This window comes from Onychostruthus taczanowskii, unplaced genomic scaffold, assembly GCF_017590055.1.
Source record: "Onychostruthus taczanowskii isolate IOZ18803 unplaced genomic scaffold, ASM1759005v1 scaffold21, whole genome shotgun sequence".
Taxonomy (NCBI): Eukaryota; Metazoa; Chordata; class Aves; order Passeriformes; family Passeridae; genus Onychostruthus; species Onychostruthus taczanowskii.
In genome coordinates, this window is record NW_024499351.1 from 12,311,948 (window position 1) to 12,335,834 (window position 23,887).

Here is a 23,887-nt window from a genome sequence, read left to right on the forward strand (position 1 = left end):
TTCTGGTCTAAGTAAGGGACTTGAACTTGGCAGATTTCTGTCACCTCATTTTTCAGAGTAATGGTATTGTATGTATTGGGAAGCAAGAGATATAAAAGTGGCTAAAGCTGGGGGTTTATACGCATATTGCTTATTTGAAAGTCATTAAAATTTTAGAAAATCTTTGAGTGACAAAATCCATGACAGAATGTCTTTAAAGTGATTTAGTCTTAACTGTACAACACAAATAAACCCTGAATGACTTCCATAAATTATTCACAATTAAAGAGAAATCTTTCAGTATACATGAAAGAAAAACATGGCTTGCTGGTACTTTAATATCATTTGGGAAAAAAATGCTATTAGAACCTTTCTTCTAAAACATTGTGAAAGGAAAAACAATTCTCTTAGGTGCTACTGCATACATGTTACTTTTCCAAACAGAAATTAGGCAACTGTGAAAATAATCTTGTTCAAAAAATATTCTTGTTATTAATACAGTACTTCTAGATTTCTCTTTCCATTTATTTTTCTTTCCCTGGGTTTCTCTCTTTCTTTCATAGACATATCCACACTTTGAATGTTGTTAATATCCTGTACTATTATGAGAAACTTGTTTAGTGGGGACTTAAAATGGTAAAATAAAAATAGTGACTTTTTGGTGACATTTAGGACTAATGTTTTGTAACTCTAAGTCACTTATTTTTAATTTTTTAGACTAAGAGTACAGCTTTTTGCAAATAATTGAATAGTGCTCTACATTAAAAGGCTACATTCACAGAATTATCTATAAAAAATATTTACCAAATGCCCAAAATATCAAAATATTTTTTCAGACTTTGATTCCCTTTTAAGCATCGCGTATAAATCAACTAATATTAATTCGGACAGATATGGAAGAAGTCAGGTGGATTGGAGGAAGATAGACCTTGGCCACAGGGCAATAAATAAAACTAGTATGATTTAATTACTTGCAGGAAAAGTCATTTAGTTCAGATATTCAAATATGCATGAAGGACAAGAGATAATATTTTTTTTCTTTCCCTGTTTTAGGTCTTGCACAGTCTGGATCTTGGGGATGTTTTGATGAATTCAATCGAATTGAGTTACCTGTCTTGTCAGTAGCAGCACAACAAATCTATATTATTTTAACAGCAAGAAAAGAAAAAAAAAAGCAGTTCATTTTTTCTGATGGAGACTGTGTGGATTTAAATCCAGAGTTTGGAATTTTTCTAACTATGGTGAGTGTAGTAATAATTTCAAAGAAGTGGCAAACCATAACACGTAGAGGTTAGGTGACACAGTGGAAATAACTGGTTTTATTAATAAAATGATGTCACTACAGAATTAGATTAAAGTGCACAAAACATAAATAATACGATTATTCATGAATGGCATGCCTTCATTTTGACTTTAATATTATGGGAAAGGTTCCTAATTATGTTCCTTCAATGCTGAATTGCTATCATTGCTGAATTGCTATTCACTGTGCAGACTAAGAGTTTGACCAAACTTGCAGAATTCTCTGTGCTCACTGGGAGGACTGAAACACTAATATGCTTCACTACCATATCTTTAATAATGCTAATAATAATAATGCATTAATAATTCATTAATGTTTTAATAATATTAATGCATTAATAGTTTAATAGTATTAATACCTTAATAGTATTAATGAGAAAGATACTGTAGGGAGGGGGGAGAAAAAGAACATTCACCTAAAGAAGGAGATATAAGAAATATATTTTTCAGGGACACAGGTCTTGACTAATGGGTACCTACATGGATATGTAAAAATTCTTCAGTCTCCTGTAATATTAACTGTCAGGATATGCTGTCTTGTTGCCGTAGGATTCTTGAGGCTTCATAGCACTATTTCCTGTAATCTCATGGGCAGGAAATTTTACAGTGTGTTTCCTAATGCCACGGCAGATGGCAGTCCAAGATTACTTTATGGGAGATTAAAATTACAGTAATTGATAGGCAAGACTTCTAACTCCGAACTGCTCTAAGTATTTATATGTGCATTTATTTTTATTGAACAATAAAAAGGAAACTATTTTGACTATTGCAAATAATAAGGATGCATTATGTTTTCTTGTTTAGAATCCTGGATATGCTGGACGTCAAGAACTACCAGAAAATCTCAAAGTACAGTTTAGAAGTGTTGCAATGATGGTTCCAGATAGACAGGTATAATGCCTGACTGAACTGAAAGGAAAAAAATGTATTTTAATTTGCTGTCCTTTCTTCAGGAGAACCTAATGGAATTTCTACATATATTTGTATTTCAGATAATTATAAGGGTTAAACTTGCAAGTTATGGATTTATTGATAATGTGGTCTTGGCTAAGAAATTCTTTGTTCTTTATAAACTTTGTGAGGAGCAGCTCACTAAGCAGGTAATGTTATGTATTCATTTTTCTTTGTATTTACATAGTAAAATCTCCTACTTTTTGGGTTATGCAAATTGTTTCTGAAACATCACTTCTGTGCCTTTTACAAAATATTGAAGTACTTTAAATGTAATTTAAACAAATGCCTCTGTAAAATTTCTGAATAAATTACTACATTAATTCATGAATATGTTGTGGTATATGCACCTTTTTTGTTAAAAATTATGCTTTTTAGTTAGTTGCAAGTGCATGATGTTCCCTGTCTAAACATGTCAGCCAGTCAAAAACCATCCCAGTCACATAATTTTTTCTGTAAGAATTATCTAGGGCTAGGCTAAGTAGTTGGGAATTGGAAAATGCAAACCGCAGGAGAAATGTCTAGTTTGATTTAAGCTGTTCATGTCCCCATAGCACTGCCTTTATCTGAAGTCTGTGCCTAAAGACGCCTTAGTTGAAAAGACATGGTCTAGAATGCAACTATCAGTTTTTTAGAACCCTGTTATTCAGAGCTATAAAATTTTTTTCTATATGGCATGATAAATGGTTAAATCAATTAAATTTAAATTAGGAAAGAAAAACCTTATAGCACAAACACATATTCCTAAAAACAGCTTTATTGTCCTTCATTTATTTGAACAGAATGATTCCTAAACAGCATCAACAATTCCTATTTTAGCTACCTTTTCCAGGCAGGACAACTGCAAATACAAATAAATATGCAAGTAGGGGTTGATATATTGATGAAATAAATCTAGAGAATTTGTGACTGATACATAAGCCTTCTTCCACTCTCTAGGTCCATTATGACTTTGGTCTGAGGAATATCCTTTCAGTACTGAGAACTCTTGGAGCTCAAAAGAGAGCCAGGCCAAACGAAGGCGAATTAAGTATTGTCATGAGAGGGTTAAGAGATATGAATCTTTCTAAGCTGGTAAGAATCTAATATTTTAGCACCATGTAGAGGCATGCCTAATAGATATTTCATGGGTTTTGTATGAGATCAGAAAAAATCTCAAATGTTCTTTTCTTTAAAAAATGAAACATGATAACCTTCATTAAAAAGCATAGAAAGTTTATTAGACTTCTAAACAGTGTTCATTATACAAAGGTTCAAACAGATTAATATTAAGGCTGACCTCTGCATGTGACTTTCAGTGTACTGACTTGTGCACAGACTGACCACTGTATCATAAGTAAATTGAATAATGAGTATCTACTAAATCAGACTTTTAAAGATTTCTTTCCAGATGGGATCTTCTTTCCAATATATACTGCAAGTAGTTTAAAAATCAATTTTATAAATAGACTGCAGTGTCTACTCAGTGGGAAATTTCCTTCAATTCTGAATTTCTCTTTTGCATGGCTTGTGGATGACATTCAAAATGCTGTTTTCGTAGCAAGCTCTCCTGTTAGCTGTCTGTAAACATCTGTATCTTGAAAGTATGTTATTACTGCTTTTTCTTTTAAAACAGAGACTAATTTTGATTTGGAAACGTTCTTTGAATAACCATCCTTTAAACATTCCACAACATTTTTTGTTTCAGATAGATGAAGACGAGCCGTTGTTTCTGAGTCTTATCAATGATCTCTTCCCGGGGTTGCAGTTGGACAGCAGTACCTATGATGAGCTTCAGGCTGCAGTAGCTCATCAGGTTGAAGAGGCAGGATTGATTAACCATCCACCATGGAATCTTAAGCTTGTTCAGGTAAAACTTTTTTTTCTAAAGCATTCTTCACCATCAGGAGTCAGAACAATGTGTTTGTGGCTAGACCACTGTCTTACCCAAGAGCCTGCACCCAGTTCTGGAGGAAGTGCAGTCCCTATGTTTGTTTCATATACACAGGTATTTCAGACTGTAGTAATTATTCACACTTCTGTAGTATTAATGCTTGCTACTATTAATTTTTCCTTTTAAATAAAACAGAAAACCCTTTTTCAAATCTCATAAAACAGTTTTCAGCTGCTTAAAAAATGTTTAGGTAAGATTTCATTCTGTGAACCATTTATAGTATACTTGCTTAGCGCTAAAAATATTAGGAACTGAAGATATGTACTCTTCCACAAATCACTAAAATTCTGCAAATGCATGCTAAATTAAATACTGAGCATATAACTTGTATATCTAATACATCTTAATCACTACTAAGGGCAAGAAAGAAATCTTTCTAAAGCATGTGTTTATTTTTATTTTTATTTTATTTTTAAATTGAAATATTTTATTTTGATTTTGTTAATAGTTGTATGAAACTAATCTAGTACGTCATGGGTTGATGACACTTGGACCTAGTGGATCTGGAAAAACAATGGTCATAACTATATTAATGAGAGCACTCACGGAATGTGGCCAACCTCATAAGGAAATGCGCATGAACCCCAAAGCCATTACTGCTCCTCAAATGTTTGGAAAACTAGATGCTGCAACTAATGACTGGACAGATGGAATCTTTTCTACTCTGTGGAGGAAAACACTGAAAACCAAAAAGGGTATGTAAATACTTCTCATTTGGTATCATAAAAATGTATCTTGAATGATACATTGAAAAAAGCATATTGAACTCACATATGTTCCTCTTGAGGAAAACCACAGGGGACATATGAGATGAGATTACACCTCTTAAGAAAGGACACCAGTTTAAAGATTTATTATTTCAGTAGTATATCTACATTTAAAAAAAAGAGATCATTTTCTTGCCACTTCAGTTTAAAGATTTATTATTTCAGTAGTATATTTACATTTAAAAAAAAGATAATTTTCTTGCCACTTCAGTTCTACAGTATAGATGTGTTACTTGGAAGTTGATAAATCATAAATTAGATTAACTTATTCTAATGGCACTATTTTTATAATAATATTATTGTCATGGTTTTACATACATTGATTGCCCATATTAATATTCCAATATTTTAGGACTGGCATACTGAAATTCCTTTTCGCAATGTTTCATTTGTATCTGAAAAAAATAAATATATTAAAGAAAGGGAATTCTTCTAGGGAACCTTCCTAGAAGGATGTTAATTTTAAAAGACAGGGGTTTTTTTAATTTTAAAAGACAGAATTTCTTACATAGGAAATGCATATGTTTTCTCTATTAGAAAATTTCTGTATTCCGAATGAAGCTGGAATTCTAAAATTTAATTGCCAAAACATAGGTACTTACATCTATGTTTATATTTCAAAGTATAAGAAAAACAACCAAATTTTAAGAACAGAGGAGTGTGTATAGTTCTCCTTAACTTGACAGAGATCTGTGAATATGCAATGTCTCTTGTTGAGGTTGCTCAAAGAACCCTTACTTTAGCAACAAAACAATAAATTCTCCAACCTTCCTGTGCTGCTGGAGTAGGGCTGTGGCAGGAGGAGGAAGGAGGAGGAGTTAGATTATAGATTAGGTTGTAGAGAAAGAGATTGCATCTGGAGAAAGAAAATGGAATGGGGTAAAGGTGTTCTAGGTGTTTGTCTTTGCTTCTCATCATCCAAATTTATGTTAATTTGCAATAAAACAATGTTTTCCAAGGTGAGTCTGTTTGCCTATGACGGGTGACAAGTGATCTTCCAGTCTTTATCTCAACCCACAAACATTTTCACTGTATCCTCTCCTTCTGTCCTGTTGAAGGAGGGTAGAGAAAGAGAGTAGCATGGTTTCTATCTGGCAGCGAGCCAACACTATAAAGATACAATTGCACCCTCATTTGCTACCAATTTTTTCAAAAATATTTCCTTAATTAAGTATGCAATTTATTCACCATATAGATGGCAGAAATTACAATTATTAAAATAAATTTTATATGACATTTAAGTTCCAAACCATCTTTTGTGCACTTATTTTCTTGATTTTTCAGCAATGTGATATGATCTATCTCTCTTTTGATTATTTTTCCAGGTGAAAATGTGTTTCTGGTTTTAGATGGTCCTGTAGATGCAATCTGGATTGAGAATTTAAATTCAGTTTTGGATGATAACAAGACCCTCACTCTTGCAAATGGAGATCGAATCCCTATGTCTCCTTCATGTAAACTGTTATTTGAGGTCCATAACATTGAGAATGCCTCTCCAGCGACAGTTTCTCGAATGGGTATGGTCTTCATCAGTTCTTCTGTCCTCAGCTGGAGGCCAATATTGCAGGTAAGGTAATTATTGCTGGCTGCTCCTTATTATACCTTGATATACCTTTTATACAGAACATTATTGTGGATGTTTTTTTCAGGCATGGCTGAAAAAACGTACTGCTCAGGAAGCTGAACTTTTGCAAAGCTTGTATGACAGAATCTTTGAGCCAGCATATACATATATGAAACTAAACCTTAACCCCAAAATGGAGCTTCTGGAATGTAACTACATTATGCAGGTAAAACAGATACTGTATGAGTCTGTATAAATTGACTGACAGTAGTAAAAGTGCAGGAATAGTAAGGAGAACATTTGACAGCCATAAAATTTAGCTTGAAAATATTGTCAACCAACAAAGAATATCTCAAAATCAATATTTGTTTATTGGGCAATATAAGAGGAAGTGTGAAGATGTGCAGAAGAAAATTTTTCTTCTCTCTACTACTTCATAGTAGAGAGTGTTCTAATGACTGGAATTTGCAGGCTTCAGTAAATTTCCAGAAGCATATATTTCATAAGCTAGTGGATTCATTTTGGTTCTTTTAGTACCAAAACATTGTCTTAAGGTCACTATATATCTACTGGCAGTGTCAGCAAAGAGAGGGAAGAATAATTCTATTTATCTTTTTATCTTCAGATGTAATAGGTGTTATTCTGTCCATCAGCTCTTTCAAGGTCAATGTAGTCATTTTTGCCTCTTCTTTCCTATCAGTTGGAATTCTACCTTGAGTGAAGTACAAACTGTATCAGTGATTTATTAATAATATAAATATGTGTTTGGCAGATTTTGCAAGACTGTCAGTCCTATACTGCATCTCTACAGTTGATTTGTTTATGAGTCTGTTGTCATCTGCAGATTCTAAGTTTCCAGACTTTCCATTTGTCCATGTAATCTCCCTTTTATTTTGACACAATCATAAAAAAATCAGTGGTGCCCTTGAAGAAGAGTCTAGATATGATAATGTTTTGGATAGCCCTCCAGTTTAATGTCAAACTACCAAATTTGCACCCAGTATCTTTTTTTTCTGTTCATTAGAGAGTTAGTTTCAGATTTTCTAGATTGTGAAGTATTTTACTGCAATCTAATAGCCACAGTAAATGCTGGAGAGCTTAACTGTGCAGTATTAAATGCAAGTAGAGTATCTTTAAAGTCCCCAGTCAGAAGCAATTGAACTAACCACTTTATGATGTGCAATGCACAACATTTTTGAAAGAGGTATTATTTTTCTTCTACATTTCTTATCTGTGAAACCTCAGACTGAACTGAGCTTGTCTTCATGGAAGATTTTTTCTGTGATCAAAATTTTCTGTTATTTTTGATTAGTGCTTGTTAGGAAGCGTCAGCAAGTCAGTGCTCTATTCATGCCGCTTGATCAGGGAAATATTTCCCTGATTTAGGCTGTATTGAATGTTTCTTTGTGTGAATGAAAATCTCTAGTATGTTTCTGTCACATCTGTGACAAAGTATATAACTCTTAGCAGGCCTCCATGCTTATGTTATCTAAGAGCCAGTGATACCAGAGATTTTTACCCTACTTGTAGCTTAAAATCCCAGTTTTGCCATCAGTGGTCTCTATGCAGAAGCCCTGTACCTTATCAGCCTCCTGATTTGTTGGGTCTTCCATTTCTTTGGCAATTGTAGGATTCAGGGCATGCTGCTTCTGTTTAGTTTGTGCATTTTCAAAAATTACAATCAAATCAAAGCAGCTGCATCTGGAAGACTTATATTTGCGTTCCAAGGCTCAGTTTTGGATGTTCACCCAAACATGCACATGTACCTGATTATGTGCCACTTGTTAGCATTCACAATTTGAGTTGCTTATTCATGTACAACAGCTTTATAATGATATAATATCAATGTGATATCACCTTTGCTTTCCTCCTTGTAATTTCCACTGACTTTCTGACTCTTTATGCATCCTCTGGCCTACCTCATTAGGAAGACAAATATCATTTACCTTAGGAGATTCAACACCAATTTTCTGTTTATAGAGTCATCCTGCCTTATAAGCCTATTGGAAAAGTCAGTACACTTGTAGCTAAAGGAGAACTGATTGATGTAGTCTGCATGAAGGATCAAAGGTGCTTGACATCATTCTTTACCAGGCATTTACCTGGATGCTAAATAGTCATAGCAGAAGATAGGAGTTTCATTTCTAGATGAACAATTGGAAGATAGGAAATGTGTGACTGGATTATCAGTTCTTAGGAAGGACAGAGGTTATCACTGATCCTGAGGCACCTTTGCTGGGATCAGTGCTGTTCAAAATGTTCATAAACAGTTTGGAAAAGTTTTAGGTGAAGAAATTTATTGACAATACTAGATTATTCAGGGTATTAAGGACAAAACAACTAACCATGAAGAACTGTAGACAGACTTTATGAGACTGAATAAATAGGTAATAAAATGGCAAATGAAATTCAATGAAGATAAGCATGAAGGAGTTCACACAGGAAGAAAACAAACTGTTAAATGCCATGAATAGCAGACCTATGGGACATCTTGCCGAAGGTTGTAATAGACAATAAAAGTTTATATAGGCTCAAGACCAGCCTTGCTAGTTCCAGGGTGGAAAAAAACCCACATTGGATTATAAAAGCAGGAAAAGTGTGTATTGTTTAGAAGGTCACAAGCTGAACAGGGTATAAACATGAAGTACTACCCCAGCACCACCACAAGCCAAGAGAAATTCTTTTCTTTTATTCTTCTCCAATTTTGGCCACTCTTGCAAATGAGTTTCTGGGCAAGCATTAGAAGTATGTGTTACTTTATTACTTTCCACTCCAATTATGAGATGCAAGACAGCATAAAGATACTAATTCCAAGAGCAGACTGACAATCTGTTTCACTGTTAACAAGATGTATTTTGGAACAATATGCTGCACACTGCCCCTGTATAGAAGGGTAGTACAGATGGGTTTGCCTAAGACAGTCAAACATCCAAATTCATAAGCAACATCTCAGAATTGTAGATAACAAGTTACTATTTTTCTAGAATCTGACTCTAGTTCCTTAGAAACAGAGTAAAGCAATCACATAATAGAATAATTTAATCTATTTTTTAAATGAAAAAATAGAAGTTAATGTGATAGATACATAAATTGCACCATAGTTGAGATAAATACATCAGACAGATGCTGAAAATTCTTCCATGTTTTAAAATGGAAAGAAATGGCCAAGCTCCACCTATTCTTGGAGTTCTGAATATTATAAAATCTCTTAAAAAGCTGTTTTGTTACCCTAGCTCAGCAATGATGTTTGTTTTGTAGGCATAATTTAGAAGGATAACTGATGATCAAATTACCAAAGTAATTTTGGAATTTTTTTTCAGTTTTGTATAGCTATCTTTAATAAATTTTATTTGGTTTGTTGTTCTGAACTTTATGCTTGGTGTTTTTTTTGTAATCTGTATTGATTTAAATTTTGAATACATATAAATAATGCATGTGCATACCTATATAGGTAAATAAAAAGTGGTTATGTAATATTTTCTAAATGCATATTTTAAAATATTTTCAGTCTATTAATCTTCTGGAGGGCTTGATTCCATTGAAGGAAGAACGTGGTGTATCAGCTACACAACTTCTGCATAAATTGTTCAACTTTGCAATAATGTGGAGTTTAGGTGCCCTTCTGGAGCTAGACAGTCGAGATAAACTTGAAGCCTTCATTAGAGCTCATGATAATAAATTAGACTTACCAAAAATCCCTCGTGGCAGCAATGAAACCATGTATGAGTTTTATGTTACTGATCGTGGTAAGAAAAAGAACCAATATTCTTTTTAAAACTGTCACTTAAAAACTCTGTTACTGCTTTAGTCCTTATTATACAGTCCTGTGAGTTAAGGTTTTTGACAGTGTAGTACCAGCACATCTGTGGATGTGAGAAGTCAGAGACAAGACATAGAGTGCTCACTGATAATATTTTATTATTTCTTTTTAATTTCCTTCTTACAAATTACTTTCTTATCAATTCAGCCAGCCTGCAATTGTAGATAATTCATGCTTAGGCTGGTTTTCTCTAGCTTAATACTATTTTTTGTTTAATTTTCTTACAGGTGGTAGTTTTTGTTAAAGGAATAAAATCTGATTTTAATTTTGTTTAGTAATTATTACTCATGTCTAATAACCGGTCATATATCTGAAATGTTACAGAATTATAAGAATAGTGAGATATTTTGATTCTTGTTATTTTTGAATAGTGTACTATTTTCTAGAACAATTTAAAAAATTTAACTAGCACACAAAACCATTGTCACAAAAAACTTACTGTCATGACAGAGTATGTTCTCTTCTGAAGAAATTAATTTCTCTCATATCCAGATTTTTTTTTGCCAGCAATATTGATTTAGTGTACACATATGCAATCCATATTGCCATGTTTTGTAATTTTTCATCAGCAGTGTGAGAATTTGTTTCTAGGTAAATATTCTTTAGGGTTTTTATTTAGATAAGTATATATAAATTCAATAAATATGTCTACATTTAGTAGGATTGTAGATTAATTACAGGTCATGACTAATAGAACGTCCTTTGTTAGGTGCCTTTTAGGCAGATTTGAGAAAATTTATCCCTTTTTATACTTTGTAGTATTCTACCCATACTATCTATTTTTAAATTATTGTATTAACAAAATATTGAACGTATTGAACATGATCAGAATATTATGAAAATTCTCCCTTTTTTTTTTTTTTTTTTTTTTTTCATTTCAGGTGCCTGGGAGCACTGGAGTAAAAGAGTTCAGGAATTTGTTTATCCAACAGATCATGTCCCAGACTATGCATCTATTCTGGTTCCAAATGTTGATAATACCAGAACTCAGTTTTTGATAAACACAATTGCAAAACAAAAGAAAGTAAGTACAGGATTACATATTTTAGTATATGCCTACCATATAAAGTAAATAGAAAACTACTTCAAAAGTAACTGGATGTTACAATCATTTTGCATCTTCTGGTCATTGACTGTAGTCATTTCTTCCCAGGTGCATCATTATGTTGCTTTATTTTTATTTTCTTAACATGGATTCTTTGCAATTATTTTTGTGCAAGAATCATAGTTTAAAATACAAAGGAAGGAATTTACAGGAAGCCTTTTTAGGGTCATCCACTAAAAGGGACTGTTGCAGCAGATGTGTCAGAAACTGGAAGAACTTTGCCAGTTGGAAGAAAATCCTCTAGCAATTCTTGTTTCTTCCTTTCTTTTTTAACTCTGCAAAGAAATTTCTTGGAGAATATATGTGGGATGAAAAACACATGTGGTCTCAGTGGATCTGGAGACAAGAAAAACCTATCAAAAAAATGTAGCATTTAAAAATAGACACAGGTACTATTCTTATCTCAAAAGTAGGTCTGCTGTGCATACATAAATATAAGTTTTGATATTACTTATGTGGTTTAAATATCTGTTACAGGCTGTTTTGCTCATAGGAGAACAGGGGACTGCAAAGACAGTTATGATTAAGGGGTATATGAAGAGATATGACCCAGAAGAGCATTTGTCAAAAAGTCTAAACTTTTCGTCTGCCACAGAACCATTTATGTTTCAGGTAAAAATATAGATTTTAAACAATCTTGCATACCATTTCCTTGCTAAGTGTATAAAGGGTATTTAATTCTGATGATAAGTGATTTAGAAATAAATTCTAAAGGATCTTTTTTGTCTAAGGCACTTCAACATTTCAGAAAACTCTATTAAAATAATTTTTGCAGAGTAAAATATAGCCATTCACATATATTCATGATTACTGTGTGATTTTTCATTAGGAATTCTAAGAATTATTTTTTTTTTTTTGCTAAAGACCTTTGATTTTCTTCTTAGATTTTTGGTTATACTTTGGTTTTTTTCTGATTATTTAGTATATAGTATTAATTTTAATTTCTGTTAAATAAAGAACTGATTTCAGCCTTTAGACAATTTTATTTTTCCTCAGCTCAAAAGTAACTACAGCGTCAGAAATTCATTCTTTAAAGACCTCTAGCACAACAGCTTTGTAGAAATTTCTCTTACTCAATGTAACTGGTAAAAATCTATATAAACAGAAAAACACGCTGTACATAGTTTTTTCAAGTGATTGAAAGGATGTTTTATAGCACTGTGGGATGATTTGATACTACTAATTTGCTATGATATGATGCTGTAAATTAAATTGGGTTCATTACCAACTCAATTCAATGAATTCCTAGTGATGAACCTCTGTTAGGAAAAAGAATTCATTTTGGAAAATTTATTGATTGAAAAATCTATTCATAGAATAGGTCTTAGAAACTCCACTCTAAAATTAGGCATATTTTTAAAGAAGCTAATGTAAATGTTATTAAGAAAATGGTGAAAAATTATGCACCTACTTTTTAAAAAAATTCCAGACTCACAGAATGGCTGCTGAGTTTTTCCCAGCAGGTGTTCTCTTGTGTAAGATCTCTGGTCATGGTTTGTATCAAAATGAGACAGAATAAGGCAGCCACCCTTTCATGCATGCAAGGCTTATTGAACAGTCGGTACCTCTGTCCCAGTGTCCTTTACTAAGCATATTATGGGTCCTTAGAACATACTTGGGGAAAAATCCCAGACTTGCTTGTCTCTGGTACAGAGGATGTGCCAGAGGACACACCCAGGTCCCCTCACACATCCTCTGTGCCAGAGGAAGGGCTCTCTTAGCAGCGAGTTAGCTCAGGACATGGTTCACTCTGCTGGTTTCCACTGGAGAGATGGAGCAGAAAAACAGGTGAAATGCTTCTAATCACTTGAAAGAGTTGCAGTCAAACTTTTTATTTTTTATGTTTTTTTTTTTAATTTTGAGTCATTATTCTGAGGGTATTTGAAAGGTTGTGTGATTTTGGATGCATTAGAAGTGCTACGAAGTTCTCGATTTCTTATGCAATCACTCAGCAGTTTTTCTTTTTCACCTTAATCATATATTCTCTCCATGTCTGTGTCTTAAAATACTAATCAATATCCTATTGTATAAATAGGACAAAAACATTGGACAAAAGATGTGTCTATTTTCTATTTCAAAAATACTTTTAATACTTTTATCTTTATGGCAGCACATGCTATGTTACTCATATAGGGTGACATTTGTGCTCTTATGGAGATAACATTACTTGTCTGAGGAAAACATCTGGTACCATCTTGTAAGGTGTTTTTTCTGTCATTGTTTATGTAGCTTTAGAAAGACTGTAGAGCTGTAGGACTTTGAAGAAACATTTCAGCTATATTTCCTTCTAACCTGTCTATTGCAGCCTCTTTCTTGCCACCAAAATATTAAAATTTTGCATTATATCCCTCACAAGACGTCTGGGAAATCATAATTAAAGGAATCTAAGTTGCCTCCATGCCCTGCAGTTGTATTGCAAATATTAATCAAGTGATATTAGTTAGGGGAATTATAATGCTGATAATGAAATAATAATTTCTAAGTTTGGAAACTTTTTAAAAACCTCTGATAGCCAGAGGTGGATTGCAGGGCAGGAGTTGGATTCCTTGGGAAATTACAGATGTTATAATAGAATTACAGATCAAACTGCTAGCAAAAAGAGGGAATCATTGGCTGAGTGCTGTAGCAGGTTTTTCAACAATTTCTTTTAAATATTGTTGCTTTAGATGTAAAATGCAAACTTTTTTTACCTTTTTAGAGGACAATAGAGAGTTATGTGGACAAACGTGTTGGAAGCACTTATGGACCTCCTGGGGGCAGAAAGATGACTATTTTTATTGATGATATCAATATGCCATTTATCAATGAATGGGGAGATCAGGTAGACTTTTTTAATATTTACTACTTATTCTCAAATTTTTGTGGTTTTTATGTGGACTTCTTTTATAGATATACATATACATATATATATATACACACATATATAGTGGACTTCCTAAATTTTTAAATTAACTGTTAATTATTGGAAGTGCTTTATGATTTTGGTACACTGACACACTCAAAAAAAGGGAGAAAATTACATTTACTGGTGAGTAAATGTAATACTTTACATGTATATAATATAATAATGCTATATTTTACATAACCTCCACTTCCTTATTTTTTTAAGACTAAACAAAAATCAGCACCGTACTAAAGTATCATATTATCAATTTCAAGATTGACATTAATCTGAGAGCATCAATAAATAAATTTCTGCCAAGAGCAAGGCCAATACCTTGGAGAGAGAAATAAAGGTCAAGACCTCCACTAGGTCTTGCATTATGGCCCCAAGACATGACAAATATTTTTGAAGGGATAATGGTTTGTGATTGGTGACATGCTGCATATCATGTTGGTTTTGGTGGGGTGTGTGAGCACATACGTAAGGCTTGCTGAATATCATTGGAACACTTGCTGTGGGGCAAAGTCTGGAGCTGTAGAATGGAATGAAGAGTGAATAACCTTTCCAAAAGAAGCATAAAAGAATCAGTTGTTTTGCTTCAAAGGAGGCCCGAGAGCTGAAAAGCATAGCTGGAACATCTGTAGCTGAATTTCCAGGTACAAAATAAGGAACAAAACTTTTTTTCCCCCAGTTCATTAATTTTGTTTAGTTCAAAAGAATACAAACACAATTTCTTGATATTATCTGGCAGTAGAGCTGTGAAAAAATTTTCCTGCTGCTTAAAATCACATAAACCAAGATCTTCTGTATGACTAAGGAAGGTAGTTTAATTGATTTCTAGATTAAGGAAACAGTATCTCTCTATGGATTAGTAGAATTACAAAAAGAAGTTAAATTATCATGGAGTATTTTCTTCTTTTTTTGCATAAATTTCTAATTTACAACTTACAACTTACATAAATTTCCAGATAACAAATGAAATTGTCCGTCAGATGATGGAAATGAGAGGAATGTACAGCTTGGATAAACCTGGAGACTTCCTTACAATTGTAGATGTACAAATAATAGCAGCAATGATACATCCCGGAGGAGGCCGTAACGATATTCCCCAGCGTTTAAAAAGACAGTTTTCTGTATTCAATTGTACATTGCCATCCAACGCATCCATCGACAAAATTTTTGGTACTTTTCTCTCATTTTAGTACAGTTTGTTTCCCTTTGTAAACAAATGGTCTTTAAATGGTCTTAAAATTTATAAAAGTATGCTTTCTTTATCACTTTCATCATGCAAATTCAGAGTTCTTCCAGGAAAACAACTGAAGTTGTGGTACAGCGAAAATAGTACTGTGGAAGAGAAATTAATTCCTTAAAATGCTTGTCTTTCTAATTTTGGATAAACAAATATTAAGAAAGTAACGACATTTCCTGGAAGACTATGAGCACTGCTATTTCTGTGTGGGTTAACATTCCACCTCTGAACTGTCTGAAATGCACTCTGTTGCTAAATTTCTCAATTCTGGTGACTCTGTCAATACAGGATATGGTAGAAACCCAGCACTTACTCCCAATGTTTCTGTACCAACTCAGAAAAGCCATAGAAAATAGAGAAAAATATTTTCACCTGTAATTTTAAATTATGTTTTACCAAGTAATGTTTTAAATAAGCACCTGGTTGTCTTGCTCATGACCTACCTTATTATATCCTACAAACTGAGATTAATTGTTTATTGTGTCTTGTATTTTCAGGTATAATTGCCAATGGATACTTTCATCCCTGTAGAGAATTCAACCCTGAAATATGTGATATGGTGGAAAAATTGGTCTCAACAGGAAGAATATTGTGGCAGCGGACAAAGGTATGAATACAAGGAAAGTTTTATCTCCGAATAGAGTGACTATTAGTTTAGTTTAGGCAACTATTTCCTAAGATCATATCTATAAGCAAAACCCAAACAAAAAACCAAACCACTCAAACTCCTCAAAAAAAGGAAAAGAAAAGAAAAAAAGGATTAAAAAAACCCAGAGAATGGGCTACAATGTTTTCAAGATGAAATCTGGAAAATACCAGATTTCAATATAGAGGACAGATGAATGGAAATATCAGTCCATTCATTCCTGTAGATTAATTCATATTACCCAAAGCTTTGATCTCCATAGCTAAGGAGCAGGGAGTGAAATTCTTTACAAATTATAATTTTTAATTTATAAAGCCAGAGCAGCAGGTGAAAAAATTACATGTTGTAAGTTTTGGTGTTTTACATTTAGTGAGAGATCCTGCTTTTAAACAATTAGATACTGTTGGTGACTTCTTGTACAGAGTTTTCCCACTGTATTACATGTGAAAACTAGTATTTTTGTTATTTGTATGTTTTATATGTGTTACTAATTATAAAGTTAGGAATTTTATTATTAACCTTTCTAGGTGTTAACTGATTTTGAATATTAACAATCTTTTTCTTTAGGCAAAGATGTTACCTACACCATCTAAATTCCACTATATCTTCAACCTTAGAGACCTTTCTAGAATTTGGCAAGGCATGTTAAATATAAAGGCAGAAGAATGCACAACCAGCGCTGTAATCCTAAGACTTTTTAAACATGAATGTACCAGGGTAATTGCTGACAGGTATAATAATTATGGCATTTTATATTTTGTAGGTTTAGCCATTTACTTCATTTATGCCCATACATCTGTAAAACTTCTAAATATTATAAATCTTATTAGGACAATATGAAAATTTTAATCTTATTTAACATACAGTATGCATTGGTGTATTATTGCAACAAATATCACGGTATATACTGATAGATTAATCCAGTATTTGAATAGAAAGCATCAAAATATCTAGGTATTATATATTTTAACCTACTTTTTTTTCCCCCCCTTTGGCTGCACTCAGCTGATTCCACTGTAGGAAAGAGAACTTTATGGTGTCCTAAATTTATATGCATAGGATAATTTAAAATGGCTTTGCTCTCCTCACAGAAAGAAAAAACAGGATTGCATGCTTATGACTAAAAATTTGCCCATTTCCTATAAATCTCTTTCAAAATGTTCATAAAACAGATATAACTATGACCTGTGTGTCTTGGAGACCAGTATTATTTTTCTGTTCATTGTGGTTCAATTTCTTGTGAAATTCTAGATGTAGCACTAAAGCTGCTGCTAAAAGCCTATACCCTCTACTACTGTGAGTAGTTATAATTACTTCTCTGTGATCAGAGAAGTCCATCTACAGCAAAATATTAGCAGTGCTGGTATTTCCAACTGTCTGATATTTCTCACTCTCTGAACTATTATACAAACATACGTATTTGATAAAATGTATGTCTGTACTTTTCTATGTGCAACAGAGTGCTGTTGAGACAGGGAAAATATTTAATTTTATTTAAAGCTAGGATCTGCCATATTAAGGCGAAAGTATCATACAGAATCATACAGTGTATTAGTTTCTGCTTTAAATTAGGGAGTAATATCACTGGTATTTATTGATATGTTAATATATGTTTTTAATTTGTTGTGGTAAATTTAAAAATGCATGGAAGATATGTATTTGTAGAGATGTATTAGAAAGAGGGAGAGCATAGTCATGCATTCCCTGTTTCCATGCTGGTTTTAAATTTCCTAGTGATTAATATTATAATGTCATTACAAAAGACCTCTAACAATAATGATGTAAAGCATATCTAGGTTGTCTCTACAACAGTTCTTCAATTTAGCTTGTCTTATTTGAAAACTCACAGCACTGGGCTTCTTCACATTTGTTCTACTTTCCTCTCAGTTGCATCACTGAAAAGAAAAAGAAGTAAATATATGGAAACTATTTTTTTATGTGCTTTGACATTCACAGTTGGAATTAACTTTTTCTGTGGATGAGGTGGTTCTTGTCTCTTATGTTTGCCAGTTACTCCTAAATAACATTCTTCATTGCTTCACCAGTAATCATAAGCAGAGTAGTCGAAGGTCTAATCTGTATTAAAATCAGATTGAATCTGTTAGGGGAAGCAGATAAAGCTGTTTACACAATTAAATGCAGTCACTAGTATATTTAATTAGTCTCCTCAACCCCAATGTGTGTTCCTCTGCTAATTATGGGTTTTTGTGTAAGAAGTGTTGAAAATGGAGTCAGGATGTAGTAGCATATACTACCTTCCTTTCAGTATTCCTTGTCTAATTGCAGTTCCATAGGCAGTGTTATGATACCAGAAATTATGCTGTTCTGCTGCAGGTTGAAAAATGAAAGATTCACTTAGCCATGGTTATTTGGGAAAGCATTCACCCTTTTTCATCCTGTTTTATCTGAAAAATTACATGGTCTGTTGTTGTCTCATTCTCAGTTGAAGTTGGAAAATCAATTTTTTTTTTTATATTTTGTGTCACTGACTATTACACTTTATAGTATGGAAGCACTTGATTTTTGTGCATGTTGCCTAATCCGTGTCTGTGGTTACTGTGTAGTATGTATTGTCGAATACGTATTTTTCTTTAAAATGTTACAACTTTTGGGGGTTTTTCTGTTGTTGTTTTAGGGTTTTTTCTTAGTATTTAGATACCTGTTTTCTATCTATATAACTAGATTTTTTTTTTAATTTGTACTAATTTATGGTTTTCAGGTTTAATACACCCGAAGATACAGCCTGGTTTGAGCAAAATATTGATAAAACAATTGAGGAATACGTGGAGGCAGATTTAAGTGAAGTTCTCAAATCTGAACCGTATTTTGTAGATTTTTTACGGGATGAACCTGAACCAACTGGTGAAGAACCGGAAGACGTTGAGCTTCTAGCACCAAAAGTTTATGAGGAGGTATTTCATTTTACTAGGCACCAAATACTAGGCACCAAAATTTTCCTTTAATTATTGAGTGTGTTATATTGCTGAACTCATGCAATACAGAAAGTTTTGTAAAATAGTTATGAAAATTTTTTGTGAAAATATATCCAGATTTTCCTAGTTAGCATGCAACAAATCATTTTAGTGATGTTAGATTTAATAATGACATATAAATGTAGTCTACTTTCTCCTTTTCTTATTACTTCTCTTTTTCTTCCACCATTAGCAAAAAATTTCAGCATAAACACAACTACAATGATTATGGTGAATTAGCAAGATAATATCACTACACATCACCAAGACATAAAACTGACGTTTGTGTAAAAATATCAGGGGAGTTTTAAAATTATGAAGTTCCCTACAAGTGTTGTTACAGATTTTTTCTTTTTTTAATTTTTTTTTTCCCCAGATTCCAAGCTATGAATTCCTTTGTAACAAATTGCGGGCATATCAGTCGCAATACAATGAAAATATTAGAGGTTCCTTTCTTGATTTGGTGTTTTTCAAGGATGCAATGACACATCTTATTAAGGTTTGTATTGCTACTTTTTTATTTGTTTAACTGTTGTAACAGTGTTCTTTATTTGATCAAGCTATTCTTAGAGGGCGCTTTGTGAAAAGCTATTCTTACCCCCAAACTGCTTTGCCGTCTTTTCATGGTCATTTTTGAGAACTAGGACAGAGCTACATTTTACCTGTTTCCATGTTTTATAATAAATTCCTTATTTAAATATCTGTTTAAATTTCTGTGTATTCAGATGAAGATTTGCCTCAATAGGAAATGTGAGACCATAAATAAAGACATTTATATTGTCTATATAAAATTATTTTTAGCCATTTAGAATTCAGAGAACACTTCAAATGTATCTGTACCTGACAGGTGACAAAAACAACCTGAGGTAGAATCTGACTGGATGAGAGACTAGATGAAAGGAAATACAAATTAGGGCCGCAATAGAATCAGTGTGTAGGGTAGAGATTAGGGTAGTGTGTAGGTCTTAACTAACAATCATTTGTTCTCCTAATCAGAACACAATGTATGAGAAAATAATTAATCTGAAATCAAAATCTGATTCATGGGGGTTAAATATAGGCAAAGTATGAGATTAGTGTCTCAGCTTTAAGAAGTGTTATCTCAGGAATTGCTTTGTCTGGATGATCTGATTGCTGAAAGACACACAGAAGTTGTAAACACAGAAACACAGAAATTGCAGTGAAAGAAAAACAGAAGAAGGGGTTTTGTTTGTCTCTAGTTCACTTCATATGAAGTAAATGTTTGCTTTGCATTTAAGTAGGAGTAAATAATTTTTTTTTAATATGGTTCACATGATGCTAGGTGCATTTCAGAAGACCTTAAAAGCCTCTGACATTCCATTTTTATTGGCAAATTTTAGCTAGAATATCCTCAATATGCAATTAGTGGCAGCAGGGTGCCAATAGATCTAGTCACCTACATAATTTCATATTTAGACTTCTTTAATATATCTATCTGGAAAGCCTCAGAGGGAAGTGTGCAGTAAGCTAAAATTTTATAAAAGATAAAAATTAATATATTTCAAAGACTTGATGTAGATGCCAATCTTTTGAGTTTTGTGCATAATTTACATGTGAACCGAAATATAATGTAGAATCTTAATAGTGCACTAATATATCATAAATCCAAAGAAGATGTATCAAAAAAGCAATAGAATAGTAAATTTGTCACTCAGCTTTTGTGTCTGGAGACTTGGTAAGAAAACTATCATAAAAGAATTTTGAAAGTAGATAGGCAGAAGATAACATTAAAGCATAGTTTATTTGTGTTAAGTCTTTCAGCTGCTAAAATTAGGAAAGTAGTATGTTTGTTCTTCTAGCTAAAGCTTTTTATTGATATTTTTAAACACATTCAGGATGATGTCCTCAAAATGTCCCCTTTCATGTATTCATGATTATAACAATCCCATGTTCTTATATGCAGCTTCTTCATTAGCCACCCAAAATTTCTAAAGAATTTACAAGTGTTCTTTTGAGGAAAAATTTTCTGCAAGTATCCTTTTAATAATTTTTACATTGTATTATAGCAAATTAAGCATAAAGCATAATAGATTTTTAAATTTTGCTAACTAATGTTTGAATTTATTACTGATGTTTTTCTTTATTTCCTCTATAGGTTTCCCGAATTATTCGGACAGCATATGGAAATGCTTTACTTGTTGGAGTTGGTGGATCTGGAAAACAAAGTCTTTCAAAGTTAGCATCCTTCATTGCTGGCTATAAAATATTTCAGATCACTTTAACCAGGTAAGAAATGCAAGAAATATATAAATCAGGCTTATGGTGTTGCTTTGTCTTTACTTGGCTACAGATTTTTCTCTTTTTTTTTTCTTAATTTTAATTTTGTCACCATTGGAAAAATATTGAAAACAATACACTCTTACCTGGTTTGTATACAGCATTGGATTTATTTTTAATTGAAAAAGGTAGACCGTGTGTTAGCTATTCCTGCACCAAAATATCTGTGTTTACAAAGTATGTTTGCAATGTCATTTATAAAATACTATAATACAAAAAGTGTGATATTCTGCATTGTTTTCAATTAACATGTGATGTTCCTTATCTCTCCTAGATCCTATAATGTAACAAATCTGTCAGAAGATTTAAAAGAATTGTATAGGACAGCTGGACAGGAAGGACAAGGTATCACCTTCATTTTCACTGATAATGAGATAAAAGAGGAATCATTTTTGGAATATGTAAATAATCTGCTGTCTTCAGGAGAGGTAAGGGTCTCAGCCTGACAGCCAATGTGCTCTAGAGGCAGGGTACTGAAGAATTTGTTCTCACTACTTTATTTGTCTTGGTAATACATTGTAGAATCAATAATGATTAAAATATTTCAACTTTTTAAGTAAGGAGTCCTCTAGATATGTAGTTTCTGTATTTCAGTGTAAGCCAGAAGAATATAAAAGGGCTGTAGTTAGTATTTCAGTAGCCTTTTATTAAATGATGATTTAGTTGCCAGTTCAAATTCTATACTTCTCTGGAGCTGGACATCTTAGATTTCAGTGGAGTTTCATAAGTCGAAACCTGTGGGTTTTAGGCTAAACTGTGTATATGCAGAGAGAAAGAGATACAGATGAAAACAGGCAAATATTTATAAATTCTAAAATAATTAAATCCATGCCATTAATTATCAATTTCTTACTTCATAAAAAGATTTCTAATTTATTTGCTCGGGATGAATTGGATGAAATCACCCAATCATTGGTACCTGTGATGAAAAAAGAGCTGCCTCGGCATCCTCCTACCTTTGACAATCTTTATGAGTACTTCTTAAGTCGAGCAAAGAAGAACTTGCATGTTGTCCTCTGCTTTTCTCCAGTAAGTTTTTTCTATATATTTGTTTTCCTTTCTTCCATTAGCAAACTTGCCTATGTGGTATAAGCTAATTATTCAAGTTTTATGTTTTTAAGGAAGTTCAAGATGCATGAAAAGATTACTGAAGTCTAGTTGTAATTGCTGAGATAATAAAAGTAATGGTACAGCTGTGAGAACTTAACAGCAAAATACTTAAAAACGAAATAATTTCTTATAAGTTAAAGTTTTTTTCCTCTCACATATTCTTTCCTAATACACATCAGTGAATGTATTTTTGTGAAATTATGGCTTTTAACTGGAAAACAGTATTTTATTGGTAATTAAAATATATTATTTGATGCTTTGAAATATTAAAACCATATATATTTGTAATGAACTTCTTTCTTCAAATTTCATTAATGTTGATTGTTACAAATTTTGCAAAACTCTATTTGAGAAGAAAAAAAATTTCAGTGTGTTCTAAGCAGAAAATCATCAAGAAGAAAATAGACTATTTAGTTGTTTTTACTAATTAAACACTTTCATTGACCTTTGCTTAAGAATCACATTGCTAACAAACTGTGATTCTCTCTTCAGGTTGGTGAGAAATTCCGTGCACGTTCTTTGAAATTTCCTGGTCTGATATCTGGGTGCACCATGGATTGGTTCAGTCGATGGCCCAGGGAAGCTCTTGTAGCTGTGTCCAACTATTTTCTTTCAGAATTTAACATGATCTGTGCTCCATCAGTTAAAACAGAAGTAGTACAAACCATGGGTCTCTTTCATGATATAGTTTCAGAAAGCTGTGAGAATTATTTCCAAAGGTAATATTTTCTACTAATGTGATAATTAATTTAAAAAATGTTGCTACTGACAGTGTTTTTTGAATTCATGTTATATGTATCAATAAATGTATTTTAAAGGTAATAAGAAATGAATATTCTATACCATTATATCTTCAGGCTATAAAAAAATTGCTATTATGTTGCAAATTCTTTATCTTCATTCCCACTATTCAACAGTCATTAATATTTTCTATGTGAATTTAAAAAATGTAACTAAATGTGTAAGATTTCATTAAGAAGTCTGTTTTTGTATGAATAAAGACTAGAGTTATATAATTATTTCTTTTTTTGGAAGTGATTGAATAGCTGTATATATCAAAAATATATGTGAAGTTGATGTTGCCAATATGCTTTGTTTTAGGTATCGAAGACGAGCTTACGTAACACCTAAATCCTATCTCTCTTTCATCAGTGGCTACAAAGAGGTTTACACTGAGAAGTTAGATAGTATTAATGAGCAGGCTGAACGTATGCAAACTGGTAAGCAAATATATTCCATGTGTGCTCTCAGATGATCTATGCTTTTAATATTCTTTTGCAGTGATTACTTATAGGGGATTCAGTCCA

At 32.6% G+C, this 23,887-nt stretch overlaps 1 protein-coding gene across 1 annotated transcript in view; it reads left to right on the plus strand.

Moving 5' to 3' along the window:
- DNAH8 (dynein axonemal heavy chain 8) overlaps window positions 1-23,887 on the plus strand; it is a 116,221-nt gene that overhangs the window by 53,983 nt on the left and 38,351 nt on the right. Inside the window, exons 45-66 of the mRNA XM_041404276.1 lie at window positions 1,033-1,220; window positions 2,086-2,172; window positions 2,274-2,381; window positions 3,172-3,306; window positions 3,920-4,081; window positions 4,614-4,860; window positions 6,258-6,499; window positions 6,582-6,722; window positions 10,005-10,242; window positions 11,198-11,340; window positions 11,899-12,033; window positions 14,120-14,242; window positions 15,274-15,487; window positions 16,052-16,161; window positions 16,768-16,931; window positions 18,920-19,112; window positions 19,549-19,671; window positions 21,289-21,419; window positions 21,745-21,898; window positions 22,335-22,499; window positions 23,073-23,299; window positions 23,682-23,800. Of these exons, the coding sequence (XP_041260210.1) occupies window positions 1,033-1,220; window positions 2,086-2,172; window positions 2,274-2,381; window positions 3,172-3,306; window positions 3,920-4,081; window positions 4,614-4,860; window positions 6,258-6,499; window positions 6,582-6,722; window positions 10,005-10,242; window positions 11,198-11,340; window positions 11,899-12,033; window positions 14,120-14,242; window positions 15,274-15,487; window positions 16,052-16,161; window positions 16,768-16,931; window positions 18,920-19,112; window positions 19,549-19,671; window positions 21,289-21,419; window positions 21,745-21,898; window positions 22,335-22,499; window positions 23,073-23,299; window positions 23,682-23,800 (3,549 nt within the window). The remainder of the gene's footprint in view (window positions 1-1,032; window positions 1,221-2,085; window positions 2,173-2,273; window positions 2,382-3,171; window positions 3,307-3,919; window positions 4,082-4,613; window positions 4,861-6,257; window positions 6,500-6,581; window positions 6,723-10,004; window positions 10,243-11,197; window positions 11,341-11,898; window positions 12,034-14,119; window positions 14,243-15,273; window positions 15,488-16,051; window positions 16,162-16,767; window positions 16,932-18,919; window positions 19,113-19,548; window positions 19,672-21,288; window positions 21,420-21,744; window positions 21,899-22,334; window positions 22,500-23,072; window positions 23,300-23,681; window positions 23,801-23,887) is intronic.